Source organism: Notamacropus eugenii, chromosome 1 (genome assembly GCF_028372415.1).
Source record: "Notamacropus eugenii isolate mMacEug1 chromosome 1, mMacEug1.pri_v2, whole genome shotgun sequence".
Classification (NCBI taxonomy): Eukaryota; Metazoa; Chordata; class Mammalia; order Diprotodontia; family Macropodidae; genus Notamacropus; species Notamacropus eugenii.
Genome location: NC_092872.1, coordinates 322,262,656 through 322,289,167, shown reverse-complemented (window position 1 = coordinate 322,289,167; position 26,512 = coordinate 322,262,656). Strand labels below are relative to the sequence as shown.

At 37.1% G+C, this 26,512-nt stretch overlaps 1 pseudogene and 1 gene segment (V, D, J or C); both read right to left on the bottom strand.

Annotated features, from left to right (window-relative positions):
• LOC140517404 (glycogenin-1-like) overlaps positions 1-26,512 on the bottom strand; it is a 249,913-nt pseudogene that overhangs the window by 108,403 nt on the left and 114,998 nt on the right.
• Positions 1-26,512, bottom strand: part of LOC140529409 (immunoglobulin heavy constant mu-like) — a 106,380-nt gene that overhangs the window by 8,904 nt on the left and 70,964 nt on the right. Inside the window, 2 exon segments of the C gene segment in view lie at positions 25-342; positions 9,153-9,195. Of these exon segments, the coding sequence occupies positions 25-342; positions 9,153-9,195 (361 nt within the window).

Below are 26,512 nucleotides of genomic sequence, written 5' to 3'. Positions count from 1 at the left end.
AAAGAGTTGTACTTCAGATCTTACCTGGGAGTGGAACTTGAACTTCCTTTTTGCCTTTAGGATGATGGGTCTTACACACCAAGTAGCTATCTTGTCCTTGGAAGACATCATTGGCAGGGAGGATCACCTGTGAGGTGGCTGTGTATGTGCTCCCACTCATAAGGGATGGGAAGATCTTTAAATCTTTGTTACTCACAGCACTTTGGTTTTGATAATTCCAGGAGAAGTTAATGGAATCAGGTAGAAAATCCTTAGCCAAACAACCCACAGCCACAGGAGCATCCTTCTCTTGAGAACTCCAACAGGAGGAGAGGGAGAAGAGGTTTGGTGCAGCTGGGGTAGCTGAAGAAGAGAATAAAGGAGGACAAAACAGAAAGAAGAAGAAGAATGTTAAAAATAAAAGCCTTTTCAGCAGGGCTGAAATGAAAGCTGAGGTGCAAAGGCTAATTTCCTTGTCTGTAAAGTCATAGGTGAGAAGCTGGAACAGGTTAAATGCAGTGAGATGATTATCCCGAGCTCTCCACATGAGTGTATATCATACCTTCTTTTTCATGCATCCCCTGCATATGCCCCATTTTCTACTCATCCACCCTGAGAAGGAGCTAAGACTCCCTATAAGGCCTGGCATCCAAGCAAAAGATGAAACAGTTTTGTCACTGAAGGCACCACACATGAGGATATATATTTCTGAAGATCAGCCCTATGGAAATCCCAATCCTTCTCTTCAAAAATAGGGAAACTTTCTAAATAGGGAAACTTAACCCGGGATCTATGAATTTAAGAAATTATTCATTGTATTTGTAATCTTACAGATTTTACTTTATGCATTTTACTTTAAGAAGAAATCTCTGGAGGTCACCAGAGAAAGAGGTCCATGTCTCAAAAAACATTAAGAACCCCTAGAATCCTTCAGTGAACAAAGACTAATGCTATACATTGTCAAAAACAGAGGTCTTATATGATCTAACTTAAGCTCTGTCTCAGGTCACTCAAATCCTTAGGCTCCATTCTACAGAGAGAGAAGTCAAACACTCTAGGTTAAAATTGCAAAAAAGAGCTTTCCACTTTTCATTGGTTCAATTAAGCCTAGGTTCTACCTAAGTTCTAGGTCAATAGAGTTAGCGAAACTAGTCACCCAGCTGTGGAGAAAAACTCCTTCCTGGCTAAATCTAGACAATATGTGTGTGTGTGTGTGTGTGTGTGTGTGTGTGTGTGTGAGTGTGAGTGTGTGTGTGTGTGTGTGTGTGTGTGTGTGTGTGTGTAGTGGGGGGTATTTGGTTCCCCAGAGACATCCAATCCCCAGAACCACAGATGTAACATCTTTTTAGACAAGGAGAAAAGAGAAATGACTCATCATTTCAAGGCCCCAGCACTATCCTGAGGAGACAGGCCCCTGCGATGTGAGTAAAAGCCTTGTAGGAGTTGGCCTAGAACATGGGCTTCATGTTCTGTTAGTATGGAGCAAAACAGCTAAGTTTTAGAGGGAATTCATGGACAGACTTAGTTAAAATTAGACAAATCTTGGTTGGGGATCACCATCTTAGCTCAACTTGGCTCAGCTTTTACTCCAGCACGAAGTAGCTTTGAAATCAGCTGAGCTGACAGTTTTTGACGCAAATTCAGTTCTTTCTAACTCAGCTTATTTCAACTCAGTCTAGAAAAGACCAAGGATAGCCTCAGACTAATCATTATAACTTTGGCATGGGATCAGCAGTTCCAGATTAGTCTACCTTCTTGTTTAAATCTTCAGCACATTGTTCCATTGTTCAATTTGGGCCAGCCTAGATATGCCCAGTTCCAACACAGGGCCAATTAAAAGCCTCAGCTCAGTTAAACTCAGATGACTGGGTAGGGAACTAATTTTTTGGGCTAATTTTAGTCCCTGTCCAGTTCAACTCAGCTTCAGCAGGAAGTGTGCATGGATCTGAACTAGCTCAGCCAAACTCATTCGAACTTTAGCCCCATAGTGTACTAACTGCAGCCCATATCTGCTTTTCCTTAGTCACTAGCCCTTGCCTAGCTTAGCCAAGACCTGTTCCAGAAGAGGATCAGTATGAATTAGCCTAACTTTCCAGGGTATCAGTATGAACTATTCTTAGCCTGCTTCCCACCCGCTCAACCTCACCTCAGAAGGGGGTCTATATGGATTAACCTCCAATCATACTCAGCTCACCTCCAAGAAGGGCTCTTTACAGATTAGTTCTAGCTCAGTCTTAGCTTTAAAACTCAGCCTAACCCTGGTCCCATGCCCAGCCCAAATTTAGCAGGAAGGAAAATGGAGAACAGTCTCCAGTCTGGCTCGGAAGCTAGGAAGTTAATACATGTTAACCTTAGCTGAGACCCAGCCAGATCTGCAGGCCAACCCCTTTGATCTGAAGGCTCAGGTCAGCTGTGGCCTTTAGCTTAGTCAGTTGTAGTTCTGGCTGAACCTCATTCCTGATTGAAACTTTGACTCTAACCCTAACTCAGCCTGAGATCTGGTACAATTCTAGTGGAGTGTCAACCTTAGTTCTAGACCCAGTCGCAGCTGTTGCTGCAGTTCCAGCTCTTGCCCTAGCTTTAGCCTAGTCCCAACTTTAGCCCCATGTCCAGGGCAGCTAGGTGGAACAGAGAGAGAACTGAGTGTGGAGTCAGAACGGCTCATCATCCTGAGTTCAAACCCATCTTCATGTATTTATTCCCTATGTGACCTTGGGCAAGTCACTTAACCCTGTTTGCCTTAGTTTTATCATCTGTGAAATGAGCTGGAGAAGGAAATGGCAAATCATGCCAGCACCTTTGCTGACAAAATCCCAAATGGGGTCACAAAACGTCAGACACACCAGAACAACAAAACTAGCACCAGAAAAGCCTCAGTTCTTGCTCCAGCTTTCCTGAAAAGTCCTAGCTGTAGCTCAGCCTCAGCTTTATCCCCAGTTCTAGTTCTTCCATAGCCCCAGTTCTAGCCTGGTCCAATTTCTAGCCTCAGCTCCTGCTCCAACATAAGTTCAGTGAGCCCTCTAGTTCCAACTTAGGCTCAACTCTGTTCTCAACTCAGAATTAGCCCCAGACCAAGCACTAGTTCAGCTCCAGATCCAAATTAGGTTCGTCATTATTTTAGCTCCAGTTTTTCCTCTTGTTTCTAGCTTGGCTATAGCCCCAATCCTAGTAGCCTTAGCTCTTGTCTGCCCCCAAATTTGGCTCCAGTTCATTCATTTCTCTAGCTCCACTTCTAGCTCTAATTTAGCTCTAGCTCCAGCAATCCTTAGTAGAAGCTGTAACCCAGCTCCAGTTTCTATTCAGTCCTGTCTCTGGCTCTAGCTCAGCTCCAACCTCAATTCTACCTCAACCAGATCCAGCTCTAGCCCTAGCTCATTCCAAGCCCCATCTCCAGACACCTCTAGCTTCAGTTTAGCTTCAGCTCTAAGGCACCCTCAACTGGAGCTCTAGCTCCCATCCAGTCCTATCTCTAGCTCATCCCCAGCCCTGGATCAGTCCCAGCTGTAATCCCAGCTCTAGCTCAGCCCCAGCCTAACCCCAGTCCCAGCTCAGCCCCATCTGGAACCTTAGCTCTAGTTTAGTTGCTGTTCTAGTCTCAGTCCCAACTCTAGTTTAGCCCAATCCCTAGCCATAGCTCTACCTCATCCCCAGCACTAGCTCTAGCTCTAGTTCAGCCCCAGTCACAGCCTCAAATCTAGTTCAGCCCCTGTTCTAGTTTCAGTCCCAGCTCTAGCTCAGCCCCAGACCTAGCTCTAGCTCTAGTTCAGCCCCAGTTGCAACCCCAGCTCTAGCTCAGCCCCTGTTCTAGTTTCAGTCCCAGCTCTAGCTCAGCCCCAGCGCTAGATCTAGTTCAACCCCAGGTCTGACCTCAGCCCCTGCTCAGCCCCAGCCCCAGCTTATCCCCAACCCCACCTCTAACTTAGCCTCAGTCCCAATCCCAGCTCTAGCTCAGTACCAACTTTAGCCTCAGCTCAGCCCAAACCCCAGCTGTATCTCAGCCCTGTTCTAGTTTCCATCCCAACTCTTGTTCAGCCTCAGCCATAGCTCTAGCTTAGCCCTAGTCCCAACCCCAGCTCTAGCTCAGCTGCTGTTCTAGGTTCAGTCCCAACTCTAGTTTACCCCAAGCCCTAGCCATAGCTCTAGTTCATCCCCAGCGCTAGCTCTAGCTCTAGTTCAGCCCCTGTTCTAGCTTCAGTCCCAGCTCCAGCTCAGCACCAGCCCCAATCCCAGCTCTAGTTCAACCCCAGGTTTGACCTCAGCCCCAATCCCAGTTCTAGCTCAGCCTCAACCCAAACCTCTGTTCTAGCTTGTCCTCTGCACTAGTTACAACCCCAGCTCTAACTCAGTCCCAGCCCTAGCCCCAGATTTGGCTACAGCCTCAGTCCCAGACCCAATTCCAGCCTCACGTCTGGCTGTACCCCTAGCTCAACATAAGCTCTAATTCAGCCCCAGTTCTAGCTCAGCCTCACCTCCAGACTCAGCCCCTACTGTCTTCTATTTCATCCCTGACTCTTATTCAGCGTCAGCCCCAGTTGTATCCCTAATTCAACCCAAGCTCTAGTTCATCCTGAGTTCCAGCTCCCACTTTTATTTGTACCTCATCTTTGTTTCAGCCTCAGTTAGGTTTCAACTCCAGTTCTAACCTATCTCTAGTAGCATATTGGAAGTGCATATTATTTAACTTAGTAAGAGGTAAACTAGACTAGTTTCAGTCCTATTTAACCCTCAGCTTCATTTCTCTCCCCTCAGTTCAGTAGGGTGACCAAATGTCACCTCACTTCATCTCCTTCTAGCTCAGTTGCATTTAACTCAGCACAACAGGGATCATTATAGATTAAGCCTTGTACTACTCAGGTCATTTGGAGGTATTTGGGGAAGAAGGAGAGGAAGTAAGCAAAAATGATCTTCTGGGGCTTGCATCAGCCAAACCTGACAGGGTCTTCCCATACCAATTCAACACAATCACCTCGACCTCAGATTTATCATTTTGCCCTTTGTCAATTTCGTTTCTCATTCTAGTTCCTTTTGCCTTTGATCCTGCAGCCTAGCATTAATCTACATATCCTTATTCTCACATGCACCTGTCCAAATCCAAATCCAAACTTGTGAGGCCATAGCCCTCCATGCCCAGATGTTCCTTGTCACATGGTGATAATCTTTCTAGGCAACTTTCTGGAATAGGCATAAATATTCTCATTTGAACTGAAATATTCTTAAAACTGAAAAAAATTTGAAAATCCTACAATGATTTACAATTTACAGTTCGTTAATATTAACTATTTTCTGACCTGTGTCTGCATAATAATGAAAAATATCTATATGAACAAAGAAATAATTGTAGATGTTCTCTTGTAAACAAAGACCTCAACTAGATCTGTAGTAAGAACATTATCTCAGAGGCCTAAATTCCACATTTTGTAATTTAAAATGAATAATTTGGTTTCAAGTGAATTCTCTATCAGTGAAATGATTTCATAGAATACAGAAAATATGCATCATCTAAAATTGCTAAAATGCTACTTTAATACAAACTACTAATATTGCACTTTAGAAAGATTGATCATGGAAATATTAATGCATAATTTAACTGGCAATTATGAAACTATTGAAAATCTTGTATTTAACTCATAACAATATCTAATTAATATGTTATTTAGAAGAAGTTCATATAATCTTTGAACTACTTAATAAGGGAAGATTAGTAGATATCCTAATTGCAAACTACCTACTATGTATTTATTTCATAAGCAGGTACTCAATAAATGTTTTTTGAAATGAATTAAAATTCTCCTTTTTGCATAAAATAAAAACATTTTAAACAACACAAAATGTAACTAATACCAAGTAGAAAACAAGGTAAAGAATAAAGTGAGTTGCAGCCAAAGCTGCTTTCTTACCTATTAGGTGACCAGTTACTGGAATGTGCAGTTGCACCTCTTGGCATTCAAACTCTGATGCCATTTTATAACCTATGCTTATGTTGGTTATTTGGTGTTTAAACCTTCTTCACTTTGAATTTCCCAGCTGAGGGCTGGCATGACCAAGAATATGGTACACTTGCATTGAGAGCTCAGTGGAAAACAGTCTAGACTCCAAATAACAATGTCAAAAAAAGACTGGAATAAACTTCTCACTTTTGGAGGAGTTCTCCAGGTAAAGAAACCTATTCAGTTATTATCAAGAAGACTCTTAGTTTTATAATTTTCTTAAAATTAAAAATTCTTTCTACAATCTATAGTTTTTGGATATCAGAATTGGATTTGTCATTTTTAGCTTTGAGATTTTAGATTTTTTTCTCTCTAGCATTTTAAAATGTTTAAAAACTCCTCAGATTCTATGCAGATTGCATTTAATATTGAATTTAAAAAATTAAAATATCCTATGTCTTTCAATCACTTATATTAAATCTCTTAGAATTTCAAAATGGTTATTATTCAATCTCTAACGGAAAATTTTTCAATTGAGTAAAATCTAAAGTTAGTATTTGAATTTCAAATGGTGCAAAATAGATTATTTTAAAACAGGAATCAACAAAAATGAAAAATATGATAGATGCATTAGTAAATCATGGCATAAACTTGAATTGCTAAATTTCTTAAATCATTCTTGCAAAACTAAACAATCTCAGAATGAAAAATGATGACTGGAAAAATGAAAAACAAAGAAATTAAAAGAATTAAATCTTACTCTTCAAATGTTTATTGCCTTCCTTGCCATTAAACAAAAAATAAAAAAAAATTCAAATTACCCAGGTGTTGTTTGTCTCAGTGGAACAATTTCAGATATTTTGGACTATGCAAAACTGGCTAAAAACTGCTTCCTGTCAACTGAACTGCGGAAATGAATCAAACTTCTTCTTCCCTTTTCCTAAAATAGGAACTTGCTTCCTGCCCCCGGTTTACCAGACCCCTGAGCACCATCTGGTACATGATAGGGAGTGGGTAACATCTTGATTCTAGATGGAATTATTTAATTTAATTTATGTTTGATTATTTTATGTAGCTTGGTTATTTATCATAAAAACCACACAGTCTTGAGCTGAGGAGAACCACAAGTTAACTGGTTGCTGTTTCTCATCTGTTATAATTTTTAAATGTGCTCTTTGTTTTTTTTTCTATATATTTATTTTAAATCTTACAATATTTAAAAATATCCCTTCATGTCTCATGGAAACTTTAAAAAGCTTTTTTGAATGCAATCTTAGTTAAACAAAGATGATATTTAAAGATGAAATATGGTTAAATGAATTATTGTTTGAAATCACTTGTGGCTCCCAAAGAATAATCTAAAATTTAATATTTACATGATAATAGTTTTAGTCCCTCTCAAACTTGATTTTAAGATATCATTAAAAATTTCTCAACTTTATAGTTACATTCTCTTGGCCTATTCTGTAGGGAACATTTCATATTTCTATATGTAATATTTCATATTTAAGCTCTCCCCTTTATTAAAGGAAAAAGTAACAGGAGCACAACTATTTCAACCACTTTATAAAGAAACAAATAACAGAAGCTGTCAACTCCTAGGAAAACAATTCCTCAGTTGCTTGAAGGGGGGAAGAAGTTTATGGGCTTTCTTTTGGTCTAACTTATCATTTCTAATTAAGAGACTTGTCTTTCACTGGTCACCTTCAGCTTGATCCAGCAGGAAAATCACTCTCCAACTGTCTGTTACTAAACCAAACCAAACTTTTGCAATCTTCTCTCTCAATTTCTCTTCCCCTTATCATTTTGTCATTTTAAAATATGCATGCATATATGTATATGTACATACATTTTGCTATATATGTCCGTATGTGTAACATATATGTATATTTTATGTAATGCTGTATTATCTATATAAATATACACACACATATACATATACATACAATAACAATGTAATTTTACATTGCATATTTTATACCTGATGACTCTATTGGATACACACTATTGGAACCGTATACAACACTTACTATGATTTACTGATATCAGTACATAAATCCTGTATTTGTCTCTGACCAAATCCTCTGTACAAAACCTCAAGCACCTGATATACTTAGGAAACAAATTTTGGCAGAAACTGCTGCATTCCAAAATCATCCCTGACTGCTCTACCCCTTCTCCCTGCCTTCTGCTCTCTTATCCCAATCTGTTCTTCTTAAGAAACTATATCCTAAATGATATGCCTTTAAACATTCCAGAGGACCCTACATATGTAAATAGAAAAAAAAAATCATGAAGGGATTATTCTTTTCCTCGTGATAGTGTCTTGTTCCTAGTACTCCATATCATAGTGACACTGGAAAAATTTTAACTCCTTTCTGACAAATACCTAGTAGACAACTTTGACGTCTGCCTTTGTCTTTACTCCAGGAAAAAGAAATCTTACTAGGTTGTTTTACAGATAAAAAGAAAACCAGTCATCTAGGCATTTTGACTGAGGCCAGCCCTGCTGATCATACCTCCAGATAAAAAATACCAATCCAACTTCTCAAGTAAAACATCAACCCAGCCAAGAAACTTTCCGAGACAAATGTGAGATACTAACTGAAACACCTATCATCCATTAGACTCATAGAGTGGTCTTAAGACCACTGTTTAAGAAACTTAAGCTACCCAAGACAATCACAGTCAGTCTCCTCTGAGGTCAAAGAAACCAGAGACTTTTCTAAGACACTTGGAAGCACTCCTTGATTAGATTTTATAAATAGGGCATCTCTCTATTCTTTTTCTTGAGCATCAAAGTGACTCAAACTTCTTCCAAAACAGTGAAAATGCCGTACCAGGCTAGAGTGAAAAGCTCCGACGACTCACCTGAGGAGACGGTCACCACAGCTCCCTTGCCCCATAAGTCGATCTGGTTGTCACATTAGGACAAGTCTGCCTAATTCCCAGGCAATAATTGATTTGTGTTTCAGGGATCAGAGAGTTTTTCTAAGTTAAAGACCTATAGACAGCCTACCCTGTAGAAGCAATCCCAGAAGAGAGGTGAAAGGTGACTAAAATAATTGGAAGACTTTTCAATGAGTTGCTTAGTGGGAGAGGGAGACTGGTTTCTTGTCCAGACAGATGACCTGACACTGGCAGTAACCTTGGACCCTCTGTCAGAGACCCTGAAACTCCTGATTTTCCCCCCAAATTTCAAGTAAAATGCAATAATAAGCCAAGAAAAATGCTGGAATGACTTACCTGAGGAGACAGTCACGATGGCCCCTGTGCCCCAGTGGTCAAATAATCACATTATGTTGACTCCTTTTCGTGGGTATACTAAAACTTGGCAGTCTTTCTTTGGCTCAGATCCTTCCTGAGATAGTATCTTGGCCACTGATTGGACAGTGAAATTGGAAGATAGGTTGGTTGTCTATAAATATATCCACAGATCAGGTTTTGTTGGATTCTTTAAGTGAGAAGCCTTGGTCCACAATTTCATTTCCAAGACAGATTTCAAAATAACCTTCAAATAGGCCCATGGATGACAAAGAAACTCAGATACGGTCACAATAAGATACATAGGTCATATCCTCAGACCTGACTCTCTAGGACTGATTTGCTTATAGATTTTTATTTCCCTTCTCTGATTAACTGCTTGTCACTCAAAGTCTCAAAGGGCCTCAATGAATCCTTCCTCCTCTATCGACAGATTTGTCCCGGACTGAGTCACAAGCCAACTGTCTGGCTTGACTTGGAGGCTATAAAGAAGATAAAGAACCATACGTGAGGAGACTGTGACTGATTCCAGTATCCAAAATTATCAGTACAGGGTTTTAGTTGTCACCCCTTGCCAGACATAAACTTTTCAATTAGCACTCTTAAGGTACAATGGCCAGGATTTCTAACCACATATTGGATTTTCCCGTGGGACCTTTTCCCATTCTCATTAGAGAGAGACCAGCAATGGTCATGCTCTTTCCCCAAGGGGGGAGTAATAATATTTAGTAATAATTTTCAGTGAGAGCCAGTTTTGTTAGAGTCTCTTCTCACATTTTAGCTTTCTTAGTCTTCTCTGACTATGGGGTCCCTTTTATTGTTTAAAGAAAATATGGCAAAGAATCTATTGTTTATGTCTATAGCCTTCTTTAGATCTGTGAGGAAAATCTAATAATGAACTTGGGATACAAGGACCAATCAGTCTGGCCCCCAAGACTCCACTGATTTGAGACAAATGGAACTAAAAACTTGGGAGAATTTGGAAAATACTGAAGTTGCTAATGGGAACTCAATGGAAATTGAGTAGGATGTGTTGCAGATGGTTTTATTAAATTCATTTAAAGGATTAATGAAGCATTTTTGCCTAATTCTTTCCTTTCTACCTTGATTCTTTCCTATGAGACTATATAAAAGTCTCATATTAAAGTGTCTAGGTGAATAAAAATTTCACCTAGAAATTGAGGTGAACATTTAGATGTGTAGCTATGAAAAGAGGACTCACTTGAGGAAACGGTCACAATCGTTTCATAAGCTTCAGTAAAAGAAAAAACAATCCAGTTAACACAGAACTTATCCTCCTAATGTACTTTTGCAAAAATCCTATTGACTGGCTATGTTCTTTTGGACTCCCTTCCTCCAAGATCTTTCTCATCCACGAGTCTTCTATGGTCCCTAAAACTCCCTTCTTGACACTGCAGAATCACTTCAGGTACCTGAAGATGACCTCTCATTCCCACCCCCATACATCCTTTGGCTGCAGAAGACTAGAGGTTAGAAGTGAGAATCACCTGAGGAGGTCATCACTATGGTTCCTTGGTTCCAATGCTCCAAATAAGAATAATCACAATTCAGTGTCTCTTTACTTGAGCCCCCAGTTTCCCCCACCTCCCAACCTAAAACTATGATATCTTTCTAAAATTTCCATTCTGCTTATTTCCCAAATGAGACCACAGATTACACCCCACACGTCCTACCTGAACTCATTATCTGATTACTTCCTCAAAAGTCATGGTCTGAAGAACTTAGGCAGTTTAAACCTTCCTACAAAGAATCAATCATCAAAGACAAAAGGGTTTCTGGGTTCAAAGAGATGCTGAAAGATCATTGCCCCTAAAAATATTCGCCAAATTTGTTTCAAACTCATGAAATCTTATGTTTGAAAATCTCAGAAGTGTTTCTCACGTCCCAGATTCTTTCAATTAGTAAAGAGAGAAAGTGTGTGTGTGTGTGTGTGTGTGTGTGTTGGTGTGTGTGAAAGGGGGGAGAGGTGTATAAGGAGTGATGTACTTGCTGTAAGAGTTTAGAGAGGAGAGATATTTCTTATTCCTTCAAGGGAAATATACTTATGGTTCCATACTCATTTTGTCACCATCTCCAGGGAGGTGAAAGGAGAAAGACTTTCAGACATGTAAGCGAAGATAACTCCTCAATCTTTCCCTTCTATCTTGTCTCGCTTGAGACTAGAGGGAATTTTCTGGTACGAGTTGCACCTCTTTCTTTGCTGAGCAAGCTTTCATTTCACTCCCATTTAAAAAGCTCATTCATCCTTGTGTGTTTTCTGGTATATCCCAGCACATTTCTTGCCACATAGTAGATAATTAATAGCTACTTGTTGACTTATTTTTCTGATTTTTTGTTTGTTATCCGCTTAGATAAACTGATTTGTGCCCTATTCATTACTTGTAATGGTCTTTTGTGTAACTAGTATTTGATGGGAGGGACCAGGACATTGTTCTTCCTCAAGGAATATCAACTAGGAAAGTTAGCAGCTTTTTGTTCTCAATCAATCAAGTCCTTAGACTAGAAATGTTTATGAGGTCTGAGGGTTCAGATAGACATAACTTTAGTCCAATACTATCTCTCTCAGACAATAGTGCAACCAGACTCATATCTCTTCTTCCAGTCCCACTCAAGACAGGAATCACAGTCTTTCTTGGAAAGCAATGGGCAAGATTCCATAAAGATTTATCACTGTCCCCTTGCCTCCATTCTTCATTTCTTCAGGTTAAGACTGTTTTTCCTAGAAGTTACCTATTCCCTTGGTCTACCCTTGTGTTTCTTAGCCTGAACCAAGTGGTTTTGATAATTGTTCCTTTATATTACAGTCTATGGTCTGGTAAAGCTAGGCCACCTTTCCTCACGTTTCTTTTGATTAGTTCCCTTGATATTCTTGACCTTTTGTTCTTCCAGATGATTATTTGGTATTATTTTTTCTAGCTCTAGAAAACAATTTTATGATAGTTTGATTGGTCTGGCACTGAATAATTAAATTAGTTTAGGTAGAATTGTCATATTAATTATATTGGCTTGGCCTACCCACAAGCAACTGATGTTTTTTCCACTTACTTAGAACTGACTTTATTCATAAGAAAAGTGTTTTGTCATTCTGTTCATTTAGTCCTTGGGTTTGTTTTGGCAGGTAGACTTCCCAATATTTTACAATGTCTATCCCAACTTTAGATGGATTTCTCTTTCTATCTCTTGCTATTGGGTTTTGTTAGTAATATATAGAAATGAAGAAGATTTTTGTGGGTTCATTTTGTAACCTGCAGGTTTGCCAAAGTTGTTTATTATTTCAAGTAGTTTTTTACTTGAATCTGTGGAATTCTGTAATCATAACATCATATTATGGGCAAAGAGTGATAATTTAGTTTCTTCTTTGATTATTCTAATTCCTTCAATTTCTTTTTCTTCTCTTATTGCTATAGTTAACATTTCTAGAATCATACTGAATAATAGCAGTGATGATGCTCATCTTTGTTTCACACCTGATCTTACTGGAAATCCATCTACCTTGTATTCATTGCATATAATGCTTGCTGAAGGTATTAGGTAGATATTGCTTATTATTTTATGGAAAATTCCTTTTATTCCTATGCTCTCCAGTGTTTTCAATAGGAATGAATGTTGTATTTTGCCAAAAGCTTTTTCTACATCTATTGAGATAATCATGTGTTTTATGTTAGTTTTGTTGTTGATATGATCAATAATGCTAATAGTTTTCCTAATACTGAATGAGCTCTGTAATCCTGGTATAAATAATACCCTATCAAGATGTGTTATTCTCATGAGAAATTGCTGTATTCTTTTTGCTGATATCTTATTTAAAATTTTTGCATCTTCATTCACTGGAGAAATTGGTGTATAATATTTGGTCTTTTTGTGTTTTGGCTCCTCCTGGTTTAGGTATCCAAACCGTATTTGCCTCATAAAAAAATTTGGAAGGACTCCTTCCACAATTTTTCCAAATAGTCTATAGAATATTGGAATTACCTGTTCTTTAAATGTCTTGTAGAATTCACTTATAAATCCATCCAGCTGTGGAGGTTTTTTCCTAAAGAGTTCATTGATATCTTATTCAGTTTCTTTTTCTGAGTTGGGATTATTTAAGTATTCAATTCCTCTTCTGTTTATCTGGGCAATTTATATTTTTTAAAATAATCATCCATCTCCTTTAGATTGTTGAATTTATGGGCATACAGTTGGGCAAAGTAATTTCTAATTATTTTTTAATTTCCTCCTCATTGGAGATGAGTTCACTGTTTTCTTTTTTGATATTGGTAATCTGGTTTTCTTCTTTTTTTCAAATCAAATTGACCAAAGCTTTATCAATTTTATTGGGTTTTTTTCATAAAACCAACACTTAATTTTATTTATTAGTTCAATAGTTTTCTTAATTCACTTTTATTAATCTCTCCTTTAATTTTCAGTATTTCTAATTAAATCTTTCCTTGGATATTGTAATTTTTCTAGGTTTTTCAGGTGCATGCCCAATTCACTGATCTCCTCTTTCTCTCTTTCATTCACGTTGACGTTCAGAGATATAAAGCTTCTCTTAAGAACGGCTTTTGTAGTGTCACATAAGATTGTGTAGGTTGTCTCATTATTATCATTCTCTTGAATGAAGCTGTTGATTGTTTCTATGATTTGTTCTTTAACCAACTCCCTTACGATTAGATTTTTTAGTTTCCAGTTAATTTTTGGTCTATCTTTCCATGGCTTTTTATCACATATAATTTTTACTGGATTATGATCTGAGAAGGATGCATTGAGTATCTCTGCTTTCTGCTCTGGATTGTGAGGTTTTTATGCCCTAGCACAGGGCAAATTTTTGCATATGTGCTATGTACCACTTAGAAAAACTTATATTCTTTTCTATCCTTATTCAGTTTTCTCCAGAGATCTATCATATCTACTTTATCCAGAGTTTTATTCACCTCCTCAACTTATTTCTTGTCTATTTTGAGGTAAAATTTATCATATTCTGCTGGGGGAAATCTTCACATGCTTCAGGTAAATATCACCATCACTAACTGACAGGTTTGAGACCAGAATAGATGACTTTGGTGTGAATAAACATTTAGGAAAAACTTTATATGAATAGATTCTTCATAATGTCTCACAAGGAAACCTTCCATGAGGATGATATGTAGAAGGAGTCTTCCCCCTAAGGACATTTTAGGTTTTGTTCACTTATGCTGCCACCTGCACAAAGATATATCCCCATTCAGAATCTCTAGTGTAAATCTCTTGGGGGAAAGATTACTGACACAGAGTGAATTAGAGCTCAGGGCTTGGTCTAGATGGGTTTTTGTTTAGACAACTGTCACTGTGGTAGTAATAATACCCACTACTATCGTAGTATGCACTGTGATACGGTCTAGCACACAATCTCTCTCTTCCACAACATTCCTGAAGAGCCTTCAGGAGGCTCAGGATTATTTATTAAACTGACATTCTCCTTCTTAAACAGAATGAAGGAGAGAACAGAAGAAAGAAGAAGTGGAAATATAATTCTGTGAGTTTCCTACAGGAAGGGTTGTAGAGGAGTAATAATCACTTCATCTCCTTTAGTATCATTGACTGGCTTTGACTCTAGCAGGGAGGGTAAAGAAAATTACAGATGGTAATTCTGGTTATGATATTTTGTGCTGCTTGCTTTTTGCTGCATCATAGCATCTATATCTGCTTTGGACTCCACAACCATCAGGATGAGTCATGTGGCTTTGCTGATCAGCCCTGTTCCTGTGAACTGAACTATGTTGCAGGGTCCCTTGTCATCACTGGAGAAGTTGATGGTGGCATGGTAGACAAGGATAAATGATATATGAGGAGACTATAGAGGGAGAACTCATCTTGACTAGTCATTACTAATCATTTTGATTTTCATCTTGTTACTGTACTTTGATGATTCTGGAAGAGAGAGTGAGGTTGACAGTTTTGTCCAACTCTGCCTCATTTAAATTCAATTCATGAACAAGTCAAGACTCACCTACTGATGACATTGGTCCTCGAAAAACATGAAGGATGAACAACAACTAAACACTTGCCATATGAACATAGTATATTACAAACTCTTAGAAAACAAACATAAACATGGAATATTTCCTGACCTCAGAGAGACTACGTTACCCTTTAGACATAACAAAATATACCTAGGGAATACTGTGTCATTTGAAAGGGGAGCATTAACATACAATTATGGATAGATATTAGGGAGGAAAGCTACATGAAAGATGTTTCACATGAATTGAGCCTTTAAGGCACTTAAATTCTGAGAACAGAGATGAGAAGGAAGTGAATACAAGGGAGTTAAACAGGAGGTTAAAACTTACTTGATCTTTGAAGGGGACAGAAATATTAGATTTCAAATAAGAGAATTTGAGTTTAAATCCTAGCATTGGTGCTGAGAAATATGTACATTATTTTTCCATTGAATTTAGGCCTGAGGCATCTATAAGTCTTTAAGGGTTGCTAGGTGGCACAGTGGATAGAGCACTGGTCCTGCATTCGGTAAAATCTGAGTTCAAACCTGGCTTCAGATACTTGCTAGCTGTGTAACCTTGAGCAAGTGACTTAATCCTTATTTGCCTCAGTTCCTAATCTGTAACACGACAAGGACCAGTTACTCTAGTATCTTTGTCAAATAAACATCATGTCCTAAATTAGAAGAAAAGAAGAAAACTGGGAGAAACTCTACAACAAATTTATCTTAATAACAATCTCATTTCTGAAATATATAGAGAACTGAGCTAAATATGTAAAAGATAAGAAGCAACCTTTCATTGATAGATGGTTAATGAATATGAACTGGTAGAGGAAGAAACCTGAGCTATCAGTAATCATATAAAAATGCTCTAAATCACTAATATTTAGAGAAGGGCAAATTAAGGTTACCACCTCACACATCTATAAGACACACCTAACATGAGAGAAATTTAAAAAGACAAATGTTGGAGAAGACGTGGGAAAATCAGTAAACTAAAGCAATTGGTGGAGCTGTGAGCTAGTCCAACAATTCTGCAGAAAAATATGGAACTCTGCACAAAGAGCTACAAAACTCTTCTTACTTTATGACTCACCAATAGGTCTATCGGTGTTTTACCTCAAATATATCACAGAAAAAGGATAATGACCTATATGTATAAAAATATTTGTAGCAGTACTGTTTGTGGAAGCAAAAAATTGGAAACTGAGGCATGCCAATCAATTAGGGAGTAGTTGAAGGAACTACAGTATATGGATATGAAAGAATACTGTTGTATTGTCCTCCTAAGACAACTTGAGATTACTGGGAAAAGAAAAGACCAGAATTTACTGGATAATTTGATATAAAATACAGGATATTCAGGAGCTGAGGTTTGGCCTGAGTGGAGTGTAAGCACGACCAGGTCAACTCCACTGAATTGACAAGGAGGAGCTACTGTTCCCAAGGCAAGAAATTTAACCACACGAACTTAAACTTCACAGACTCAGGACCTTTCTCCTCACTAATTTCTACCTCAACGACTTCCATCTCATGAACAACATGATACTGAATGGGGAAAGATTGAAAGAAATATCCCCTTGGACCACAACTAACTTCCCACTCTCTGTTTGTGTAGATCAAGCTTGCAGTGCTAATTATACCTGATCACAACAGTGTCTGTGAGTGGAGAGAGGTGAAGACACATGCATCAAGTGGGCACTGCAGGGAGCAAGAATATTTTAAGGATACTATGACTGGGGGCACTAACTGTGGCTTAGGGGAAGAGTGGAGTCTCTGAGATTGAGTGCCTTGACAGAATTCAGAAAATATCAGTAAGGAGAACCTTAGGCCTAGGACAATATTACCCACAATTTGGGATTAAAATCTGATAATAATTATAAGTGTCTAAAAAAATTAAAATAAGTAAGCAAAGGAAAGAGGACCTGAGCATAGATAGTTATTAAGGCTAAAGAAGCTAAGAGTTCATATTCAGAGGATGATAGTAAGGGGGAAAAAAACTGCTCCTACAGCCACACTGTGAGATGACTAACTTTGACTGACTTGTGTAACTCCAATGAGATACCCATAGCAGCCACGAAGAATATGCAACCATATTTTCAAGATAAATTAGCAAAATATAATAAACTGTCTTCCTCAAAGGCAAATCAAAAATATTTATTGGGGACATCAGTAGAATACCAGGAGGTAAGATTTAACAGGGTGCTTATCACTAATCCAGCGAGCTCCGACATCTTAAACTTTCTTTCTTTCAAACCTCCCCACAAAAATTTACCTTAGACAAATTCCTCCCTCCGCACACTCACAGCTTGCTTCTCTCTCTGCTCCATGGGTCAATGACTCCCACTCACATCTTACTTCTGTCTCTCTGCTCTGCCTGTTCTCACTCTGCTTATGATCTCTCTCTCTTTCCTCCTTGGACAAGTTTCTTCCAGTCCGAGTTTCATATGACCCAAATTCTTTGTGACCACAGGCTCCATGTTGTGGCTGATGGCCTGCATCTCCTGTGGCTCGGTGATAGCAGTGAAAAAGAAAGACACACAGACAGGCAAAAGAAGATAGGGCAACTCCATTTAAGTCTACGTGACATATTGCTCTTCTCCTGTCCTAGTGATTTGGCCAGTCTTATTGTCTTAAAGACTGTTAGCCTAGAGGGCATCTATTTTACATGCCCCCAGTATTCTGTAGTTCTCTTGTTTGTCTCAAGGAGACAGTAACATCCTGGGGGCATGGAGAGCCATTCCAGATGATAATGAGCACAGTCTCAAAGAACAGTTGCCTCAAAGGTCTATCCTGAACTTGTCAACTGCACTCCATCCTGGCCCTCAACACCACGGTGACCACAGGCTTCATGCATTACTCCTGTTAATGGATGGGGATGATCTTCCTGTTCTATTAATATTACAACCTAACTCTTCTCAGCAATTCAAGGTTCTTAGAAAACTCCAAAAGACTCATGATAGAGAATTCTATCCACATTCAGAGAAAGAATTCCATAGTCTGAATGCAGAATGAAGCATATTATTTGCTCTTTCTTTTTTCATTGGTTTTGTTTCTTCTTTCTCATAGTTCATTCCATTAGTTCTAATTATTCTTTGCAACATGACTAATCAAATGAAAGTGAAAATATATTTAATGTGAATGTATATGTAGAGCTTATATCAGATTGCATACTGCCTTGGAGAGGAGGGGAGAGGGAGAAAAATTTGGAACTCAAAAGCTAATGGAACTGAAAACTGCAAACTTAAAAATAAATTAAGTAAAATTTTAAAAAAAATATTAAAAAATACTCCTACTCCAACGTGTAAAGTCATATGGTCACTAGTCCCCAAAAAAAGAGTTCTTGAAAGAACTTTAAAAAGAGATTAAAAATCAAATTAGAGAGATTGAGCAAAAATAGGGAAAAATAAAAGAAAATTATGAAAAAAAGTAAACCAATTGGAAAAAAAAGATCTAAAATCTTAAGGTAGTAAATAACTCCTCAAAAAGCATAAATGGGCAATCAGAAAAAAATTATGTTATAAGATATGAAGAAATAATAAAAATACCAAAATAGAAGAGAATCTGAAATATAGCATAAAAAAAACTGATCTGGGGAACAGATTTAAGAGGGGCAATATGAGAATTGTTGGACTACCTGAAAACTATGATAAAAAAAATCTTGGCAAAGTATAAGAAATTATTAAGGAAAATTGCTCTGACTTTCTGGAACAAAAAGATAAAGTAGAAATAGAAACAAAAATCTATTGCACAATCTGAAAAAAAGATCCCCTGGATAAAACTTACAGGAATATCATAGCTAAGTTTCAAAACTCCCAAGTTAACGGGAAAATATTGCAAGCAATAAGAAAAAAAAAATTAAATACTGTGGAGATACAGCCAGGTTTTCAGAAGATCTTGCAGCTTCTACATTAAAGCACTGTAAGTATTAGAACATTACATTTCGAAAAGCAAATGATCTAGGACTGTGACCACAAATAGCTTATACAGATAAATTGGGTATAGTCCTGAATGAATAAAAGTATATTTGATGAACTGAAAAACTTTCACGTATTTGTGACAGAAAGACCAGAATTCAATGGAAAATTTGATATAAAAAAATCCACCAAAAATACAAGGAACACTTTAAACACTAATTATATGTGACTCATTAAGGTCAGCCTATATATTAAGTCATTAAGCTCAAAATATACACATACACATATACCTTCACACACATATATACATGAACATACATATATAAATATAAATGTATATATATGTATATACTTTTATGAATATGTTCTTTTCTATATGTTATCAGTTTTCCTAAAACTCAGAATTACAGGGGTAGTTTGAAATAAAAGTTGGGGCTGACTTGTGTATGATATGGCTGTCTTTAAAAAAAGTTGGGTAGAAAAAGGAAAAGAAAGGAACAATTATCTCACAAAAATGAGACATGAAATAAAGAACTGATGCAGAGGAGACAGGTTGGGGTAGAGTGCTAGTAATTGTTGAACGCTAACTCACATCAAATCTGGGTTGAAGAGGAAACAACACATACATATGGAGAGGTGTAGAAACCTTATGGACTTTTAAAGAGGTAAGAGAACTGGTGGAGTGATTGGGGAAAGAACTTTTTGAAGGATGAGTAAATTGAGGTTTAGGAGAGTGGTGGGAGAGGACTCCTGGAGAGATGGGTAGAATAAAGAATAGAATGGTTAGAGAAGAAGCTGAGGCAACAGGGATACTGTAAAGAGAGAGGTTGAGAAAGACAATAGTGATGGAGGGAAATAGTAATTACACCTTTCAATGGAATGAATGCATTCCTAAAACACAACCTGACAACAGAATCGATTAAAAATAAGAACCCAACATGCTCTTTACTAGAAACATATTTAAGAATGAGATATACAAAGGGCTGGAGCCAAGATGTTGGAGGGCAAGCACAGACTCACCTGAGTCTTACCACAAATTCCTTCAGATACCTCTAAGAAGACAATCTGAATAAATTTTAGAGTGGCACAATCCATTAGGAGACAGAGTGTGACAGATTTCTCGTCCAGGACAGTCAAGAAGACCAACAGAAAGGATTTGTTACATGGGACCGGTGGAGCACAGAGTACACAGGCCGTAACAAACCAGACTCTGACATAGCAGAGCAGAACAGGAACTGTCAGAGTGGACTAAAGCAGAAGGAACAATGTGGATTCTCAAACAAATCAACTCAGTCCAGTGGAACTGAGGGAGAGAAAAGCACATGACTTCTGGTAACAGTAGCAGCCACTACTAAGCCTATCAGTCCAAAGATTAAATGTTTGAAAATCACCCACTTGAACTTCCAGAAGCCAAGATCACAGAATAAACTGTAAGTCCTCTCACCTTCCCCTTATTGATCTTGAAAAATGCAGAGAATACTGCCCCAGGAAAAATCCTGGAACAGTGGGATGAGCAGAAGGGGAAAACAGTTTCTCAGCTCAGGAGGCTAGGAAGATCATCAAGAAGAATACACTTTGCTGTGACTGAAGAGGACCAGTACAGGACAGGAGGTGTCCCAGACAGGCCAACTCAGTGAACTAGGAGGAGACTGAGCAACAAGGGGGTGGATCCCTCAAGCACCAAAACCAGGACCCCAGCACATCTCTCAGCACAGCCAGGGGAATTAGGCAGACACCCCTTTGGCCCAGAAGCAGATATTCACTTTAAAAGCCAGGAAAAAGGTAATTCCCATGAGGAAGAAGCAAAAAAGAAAAGAAAAGATCATAGAATCTGACTAAGGAGAAAAAGAAGATCAAAATATGAATATAGAAGAAGACAGCATTGACACTGTTCTCTCATCTGAAACCTCAAAAGGTAATATGAACTGCTCTCAAGCCCAAAAACATTCCTGGAAGAGCTCAAGAAGCATTTTAAAAAACAAATTGGATAGGTAGAATAGAAATTGGCCAAAAATTTTAAAAATAAAACTGACAAAATGAAAAAAGAATTCACTGAAAAGAATAGTTCCTTAAAATGAACAATTGGACAAATGGAAAAGAAGGTACAAAAGTTAACTGAAGAAAAAAATTTGTTAAAAATTGGAATTGTGCAAGTAGAAGTTAATGACTCTATGAGACATCAAGAATCAGTCAAACAAAATGTAAAAAATGAAAACACAGAAGAAAATGTAAAATATCTTATTGGAAAAACAACTGACCTGCAATATAGATCCAGGAGAGAAAATCTAAAATTATTGGTCTACTAGAAACTCATGATGAATAAAAAGAGCCTGGAAAATATCTTTCAAGAAATCATCAAGTAAAGCTGCCTTGAGGGTCTAGATTCAAAGAACAAAATAGTCCCCAAAAGAATCCACCAATCATCTCCTGAAAGACATCCCAAATTGAGAACACCAAGGAATACTGTTGCCAAAATCCAGAACTACCAAGTTAAGGAGAAAATACTACAAGTATCTAGATAGAAAAAATTCAAACATCAAAAAAAAACACAGTCAAAATCACACAAGACCTTGTAGCTTTTATATTCAAGAATAGGAGGGAATAGAATATGATATTCTGTAAAGTAAAGGAGCTTGGACTACAACAAAGGATCAATTACCCAGAAAAACTGAGCATAATATTTCAGGCAAGGAGATGGTCATTCAGTGAAATAAGGTATTTCCACATCTTCCCGATGAAAAAGACAGAGCTCAATAGAAAATGTGATGTCCAAATACAAGACTCAAGTGAGATATGGAAAGGTAAATGGGGAAATAACTTCTTATTCAACATGGGCAAGCTGTTCATATTTCTATATGGAGGAAAAATGTCAATAATCTTGAAAATTACATATTTATTATGACATTCAAAAGAGATATACGTAGATTGAGGGAGTGGGTATAAATTATCTGATGTAATGATAAAAAGGTGATTAAAGAGTGTAAAGAGATTTTAACAGGAGAAGAGAAAAGCAGGGGGCAGTAAATGGTAAATTGCATCAAAGGAAAAGTCACAAAAACCTACTATAGTAGAGGGAAAGAGGGGAGGGAAGGGAACACTGAGATTTACTCTCATCTAATTTGGTTCAAGGATGGACCAAGATACTCAAGTAAGTATAGAAATGTAACTTGCCCTATAAACAGTAGGAAGAAAAAGGGGAAAGAAAACGGAGGGAGTTTAAAAGGAGGGAAGAAGTAGAAAGGGAAAAGGAGAATAAAAGGGAGGTGGGATGATGGAAGGGAGGGAAGACTGAGGAAAGCAGTGGTCAAAAATTAAATCTCTGTTGTGGAGCATAAGTGAGAATGGAGAAATAAAATCACAGATAAAGGGGAAATGGGACGGAGAGGAAGACACAGATAGTAATCATAATTATGAAAGTGAATGGCTTGACCTCTCCCATAAAACAGGGCCAGATAAAAGAACAGAATAAAATCCATAATCCTTCAATATGTTGTTACAAGAAACACATTTGATACAGGGGGATACACACAGAGACAAGGCAAAAGGTTGGAGCAGAGTATAGTATGCCTCAGCTAATGTAAAACAAGCAGGTGCAGCAATGCTAATCAGAGACAATGCAAAAGTAGAATTAAATTTAATCAAACAGATAAGAAAGGAAACTATATTCAGCTAAAAGGCACCATAGACAATGAAGTAATATCATTACAAAACATACATGAACCAAGTGGTATAGCATCCAAATTCTTAAAAGAGATTTTAAGGGAATTACAGGAAGAAAGAGAAGCAAAACTATACTAACAGTGGACCTCAAACTCCCCCTCTCTGAACTGGATAAATGGAATCTAAAAATAAACAAGAAAGAAGTTAAGGGGATGAATAGAACTCTAGATGAGGTAGATATGACAGACTTCTGGAGAAAACTGAATTATGATAGAAAGAAATATATCTTATTCTCAGTGATACATGGGACATAACACAAAAACCGACCATGTTCTAGGGCATAAAAATCCAGTGCAGAAAGGCAGAGATACTCAATACATCCTTCTAAGATCATAGTACAATAAAAATTATATGTAATAAAAGATCATGGAAAGATAGACCAAAAATTGATTGGACACTAAACAGTCGTATCCTAAAGAAGGAGTGTGTTAAACAACAAATCATAGAAACAATCAACAACTTCATTCAAGAGAATGACAATAATGAGACAACCTACCAAATCTCATGGGATACTTCAAAAAGTATCTCAGGAGAATTTTTATATCTTTGAATGCCTACATGAATAAAACAGAGAAAGAGGAGATCAATGAACTGGTCATGCAGCTGATAAGGGTAAAAAAGAACTAATTGAAAATTCCCAAGTAAATACCAAATTAGAAATACGGAAAACCAAAGGAGAGATTAATAAAATTGAAATTAAGAAAACTATTGAATAAATAAAAGTAAGGGTTGGTTTTATGAAAAAAAGTATAAAATTGATAAACTTTTGGTCAATGTGATAAAAACAGAAAGGAAACCAAATTAACTATATCAAAAATTAAAAAGATTAACTCACCACCAACAAGGAGGAAATTAAAAGAACAATCAGACATTACTTTGCCCAACTGTATGCCCATAAATTTAACAATCTAAGTTAAATGGATGAATATTTTAAAAAAAATATAGATTGCCCAGATTAATAGAAAAGAAAGTAAAATTCTTAAATAAGTACATCTCAGAAAAACACATTGAAGGAGCCATCAGTGAACTCCCTAGGTAAAATTTATACCAGGAATGCACAGCTGGTTCAATATCAGGAAAACTATCAGTATTATTGATCATATCAATAAAACCAAAGAGAAACCATATGATTATCTCATTAGATGCAAAAAAAGATTTTGAAAAAATACAGCACCCATTCCTATTGAAAATACTGGAGAGCATAGGAATAAGTGGAGTCTTCCTTAAAATAATAAGTAATATCCAACTAAAACCATCAACAAACATTATATGTAACAGGGCAAGCTTGATACGTTTCTAAAAAGATCGAGGGTGAAAAAGGATGTTCATTATCACCACTGTTATTAAGTAAGGCACCATGAATGCCCTATTTAGCAACAAGACAAGAGAAAGAAAATGAAAGAATTAGAATACACAAAGAAGAAACTAAGTTACCACTCTTTGCAGATAATATGTTGATATACTTAGAGAATTCTAGAGAATCAAATAAAAAGCTACTTGAAATAATAAATAGCTTTGGCAAAGTTGCAGATTACAAAATAAACCCACAGAAAACATCTGCATATATATATATATATATATATATATATGCATGTATGTATGTATGTATGTGTGTATGTATGTGTGTATGTATAGCTAACAAAGTCCAAAAGCAAAAGATAGAAAGAGAAATTCTCATCAAAGATACGGTAGACATTATAAACTATTTGGAGGTCAATAACCCAAAACAAACCTAGGATCTATATGAACACAACTACAAAACTCTTTTTCCATCAGATCTAAGTAACCAGAAAAACATCAGTTACTCTTGGGTAGGTTAAGCTAAGACAATAAAAATGACAATTTTATCTAAATTAATTTACTTATTCAATGCCATACCATTGAAACTACCAAGAAATTATTTCATAGAGCTAGAAAAAATCATATCAAAATTCATCTGGAAGAGCAACAGGTCCAGAATACTAGGGAATTAATGAAAAGAAATGCTAGGGAAGGTGATCTAACCATACCAGACCTCAATTTGTATTGTAACGCAGTAATCATCAAAACCACGTTGTACTTGCAAAGAAGTAGAGGGGTAGATCAGTGGAACAGATTAAGTACCAAGAAACAGCAGCCAATGAATGTACAGTTTACTATTTGATAAACCTAAGGATCCAAGTTTCTGGGGTGAGAACTCACTGTTTGAGAAAAACTACTAGGAAAACTGAATAATAGTGTGGGGGAAACTGTGCATAGACCAATGCCTGACACCATATACCAGAATAAAATCCAAATGCATATAAGATCTAGGTATAAAAGGTGGTATTATAAACCAGTTAGGGGACCAAAGGATAGTGTATTTCTCAGATTTATGAAGAATGGAGAAATTTATGTCCAAATAAGAGACAGAGAGCATTATGAAGTGCCAAATGGATAATTTTGATTACATTACATTGAAAAGGTTTTGCACAAACAAACTCAATGCAACTAAGATTAGGAGGGAAGCAGAAAACTGGTAAAGAATTTTTAGAACTAGTGTCTGTGATATTGGCTTCATTTTTAAAATATATAAAGAGCTGAGTCAAATTCGCAAGAAAGCAAATCATTCTGGAATGACAAAAGTTCAAAGATGTACTCTAAATCACTATTGATTTGAGACATGCAAATCAAAACACCTCTGAAGTGCCACACCACACATATCAGATTCGCTAACATGACAAAGTAGGAAGATGATAAATGTTGGAGAAGATGTGGGAGTGTTGGAATACTAATTCATTTTTGGTGGAGCTGCTAGCTGATCCAACCATTCTGGAGAGAAATTTGGAGCTATGCCCAAACGGCTACAACAATAGGCATACTCTTTGACCCAGCAATATCACTTCCATGACTATATCCCAAAGAGATCATAAAAATGGGAAAAGGTCCCACATGTGCAAAAATATTTGTAGCAGCTCTTTTTTGTAATGGTCAAGAATAGAAAACTGAGGAAATGCCCATCAATTGAGAAATGATTGAAGAAGCTGTGATATATAAACACAGTGGAATACTATTGTGGTATAAGAAATTATGAACTGTCAGACTTCAGAAAAATCTGGAAATACTTATATGTACTGATGCTGAGTGAAATGAGCAGAACTAGGAGAAAATTATGCACAATAACAGGCAGATTTTGTGAGGACTGTTTCTGATTGATTTATCCCTTCACAGCCAATGCAAGAACCTAAAACATTCTCAAAGGACTCTCGGTGCAAAAGGCCATCCACATCCAGAGAAAGATCTGTGGAATCACAACACAGAATGAAATAGACTATTTTCTCTTGTGTTACATTTTGTTTTGTTTTGATTTTTCTCCTAGTTTCTCTCATTCATTTTAATTCTTCTATGAAACATAACTAATGTCAAAATGTGTTTAGTAAGAATGTAAGTGTAGAACCCATATAAGATTGCACGGTGTCTCAGGGAGGAAGGGGGAGGAAATTTAAAACTTGTGGAAGTCATTGTTGAAAACTGAAAATAAATGAATTAAAAAAAATTTTAAGTGGAATGAGAGATACATGTAGAGTTGAAATGGTAGGTTCAAGTACAATTCATTATGCTTTACCCGGTGCAATAAAAGCAAGGGTAGCAATTGCGATCTCTGACAAAGTTATGGCAAAATCGATTTAATTAAAAGATATCAACAGAGTAATCCCAATTTAATAAAAATCACTAAAGTAAATTAAGCAATATTAAATTTC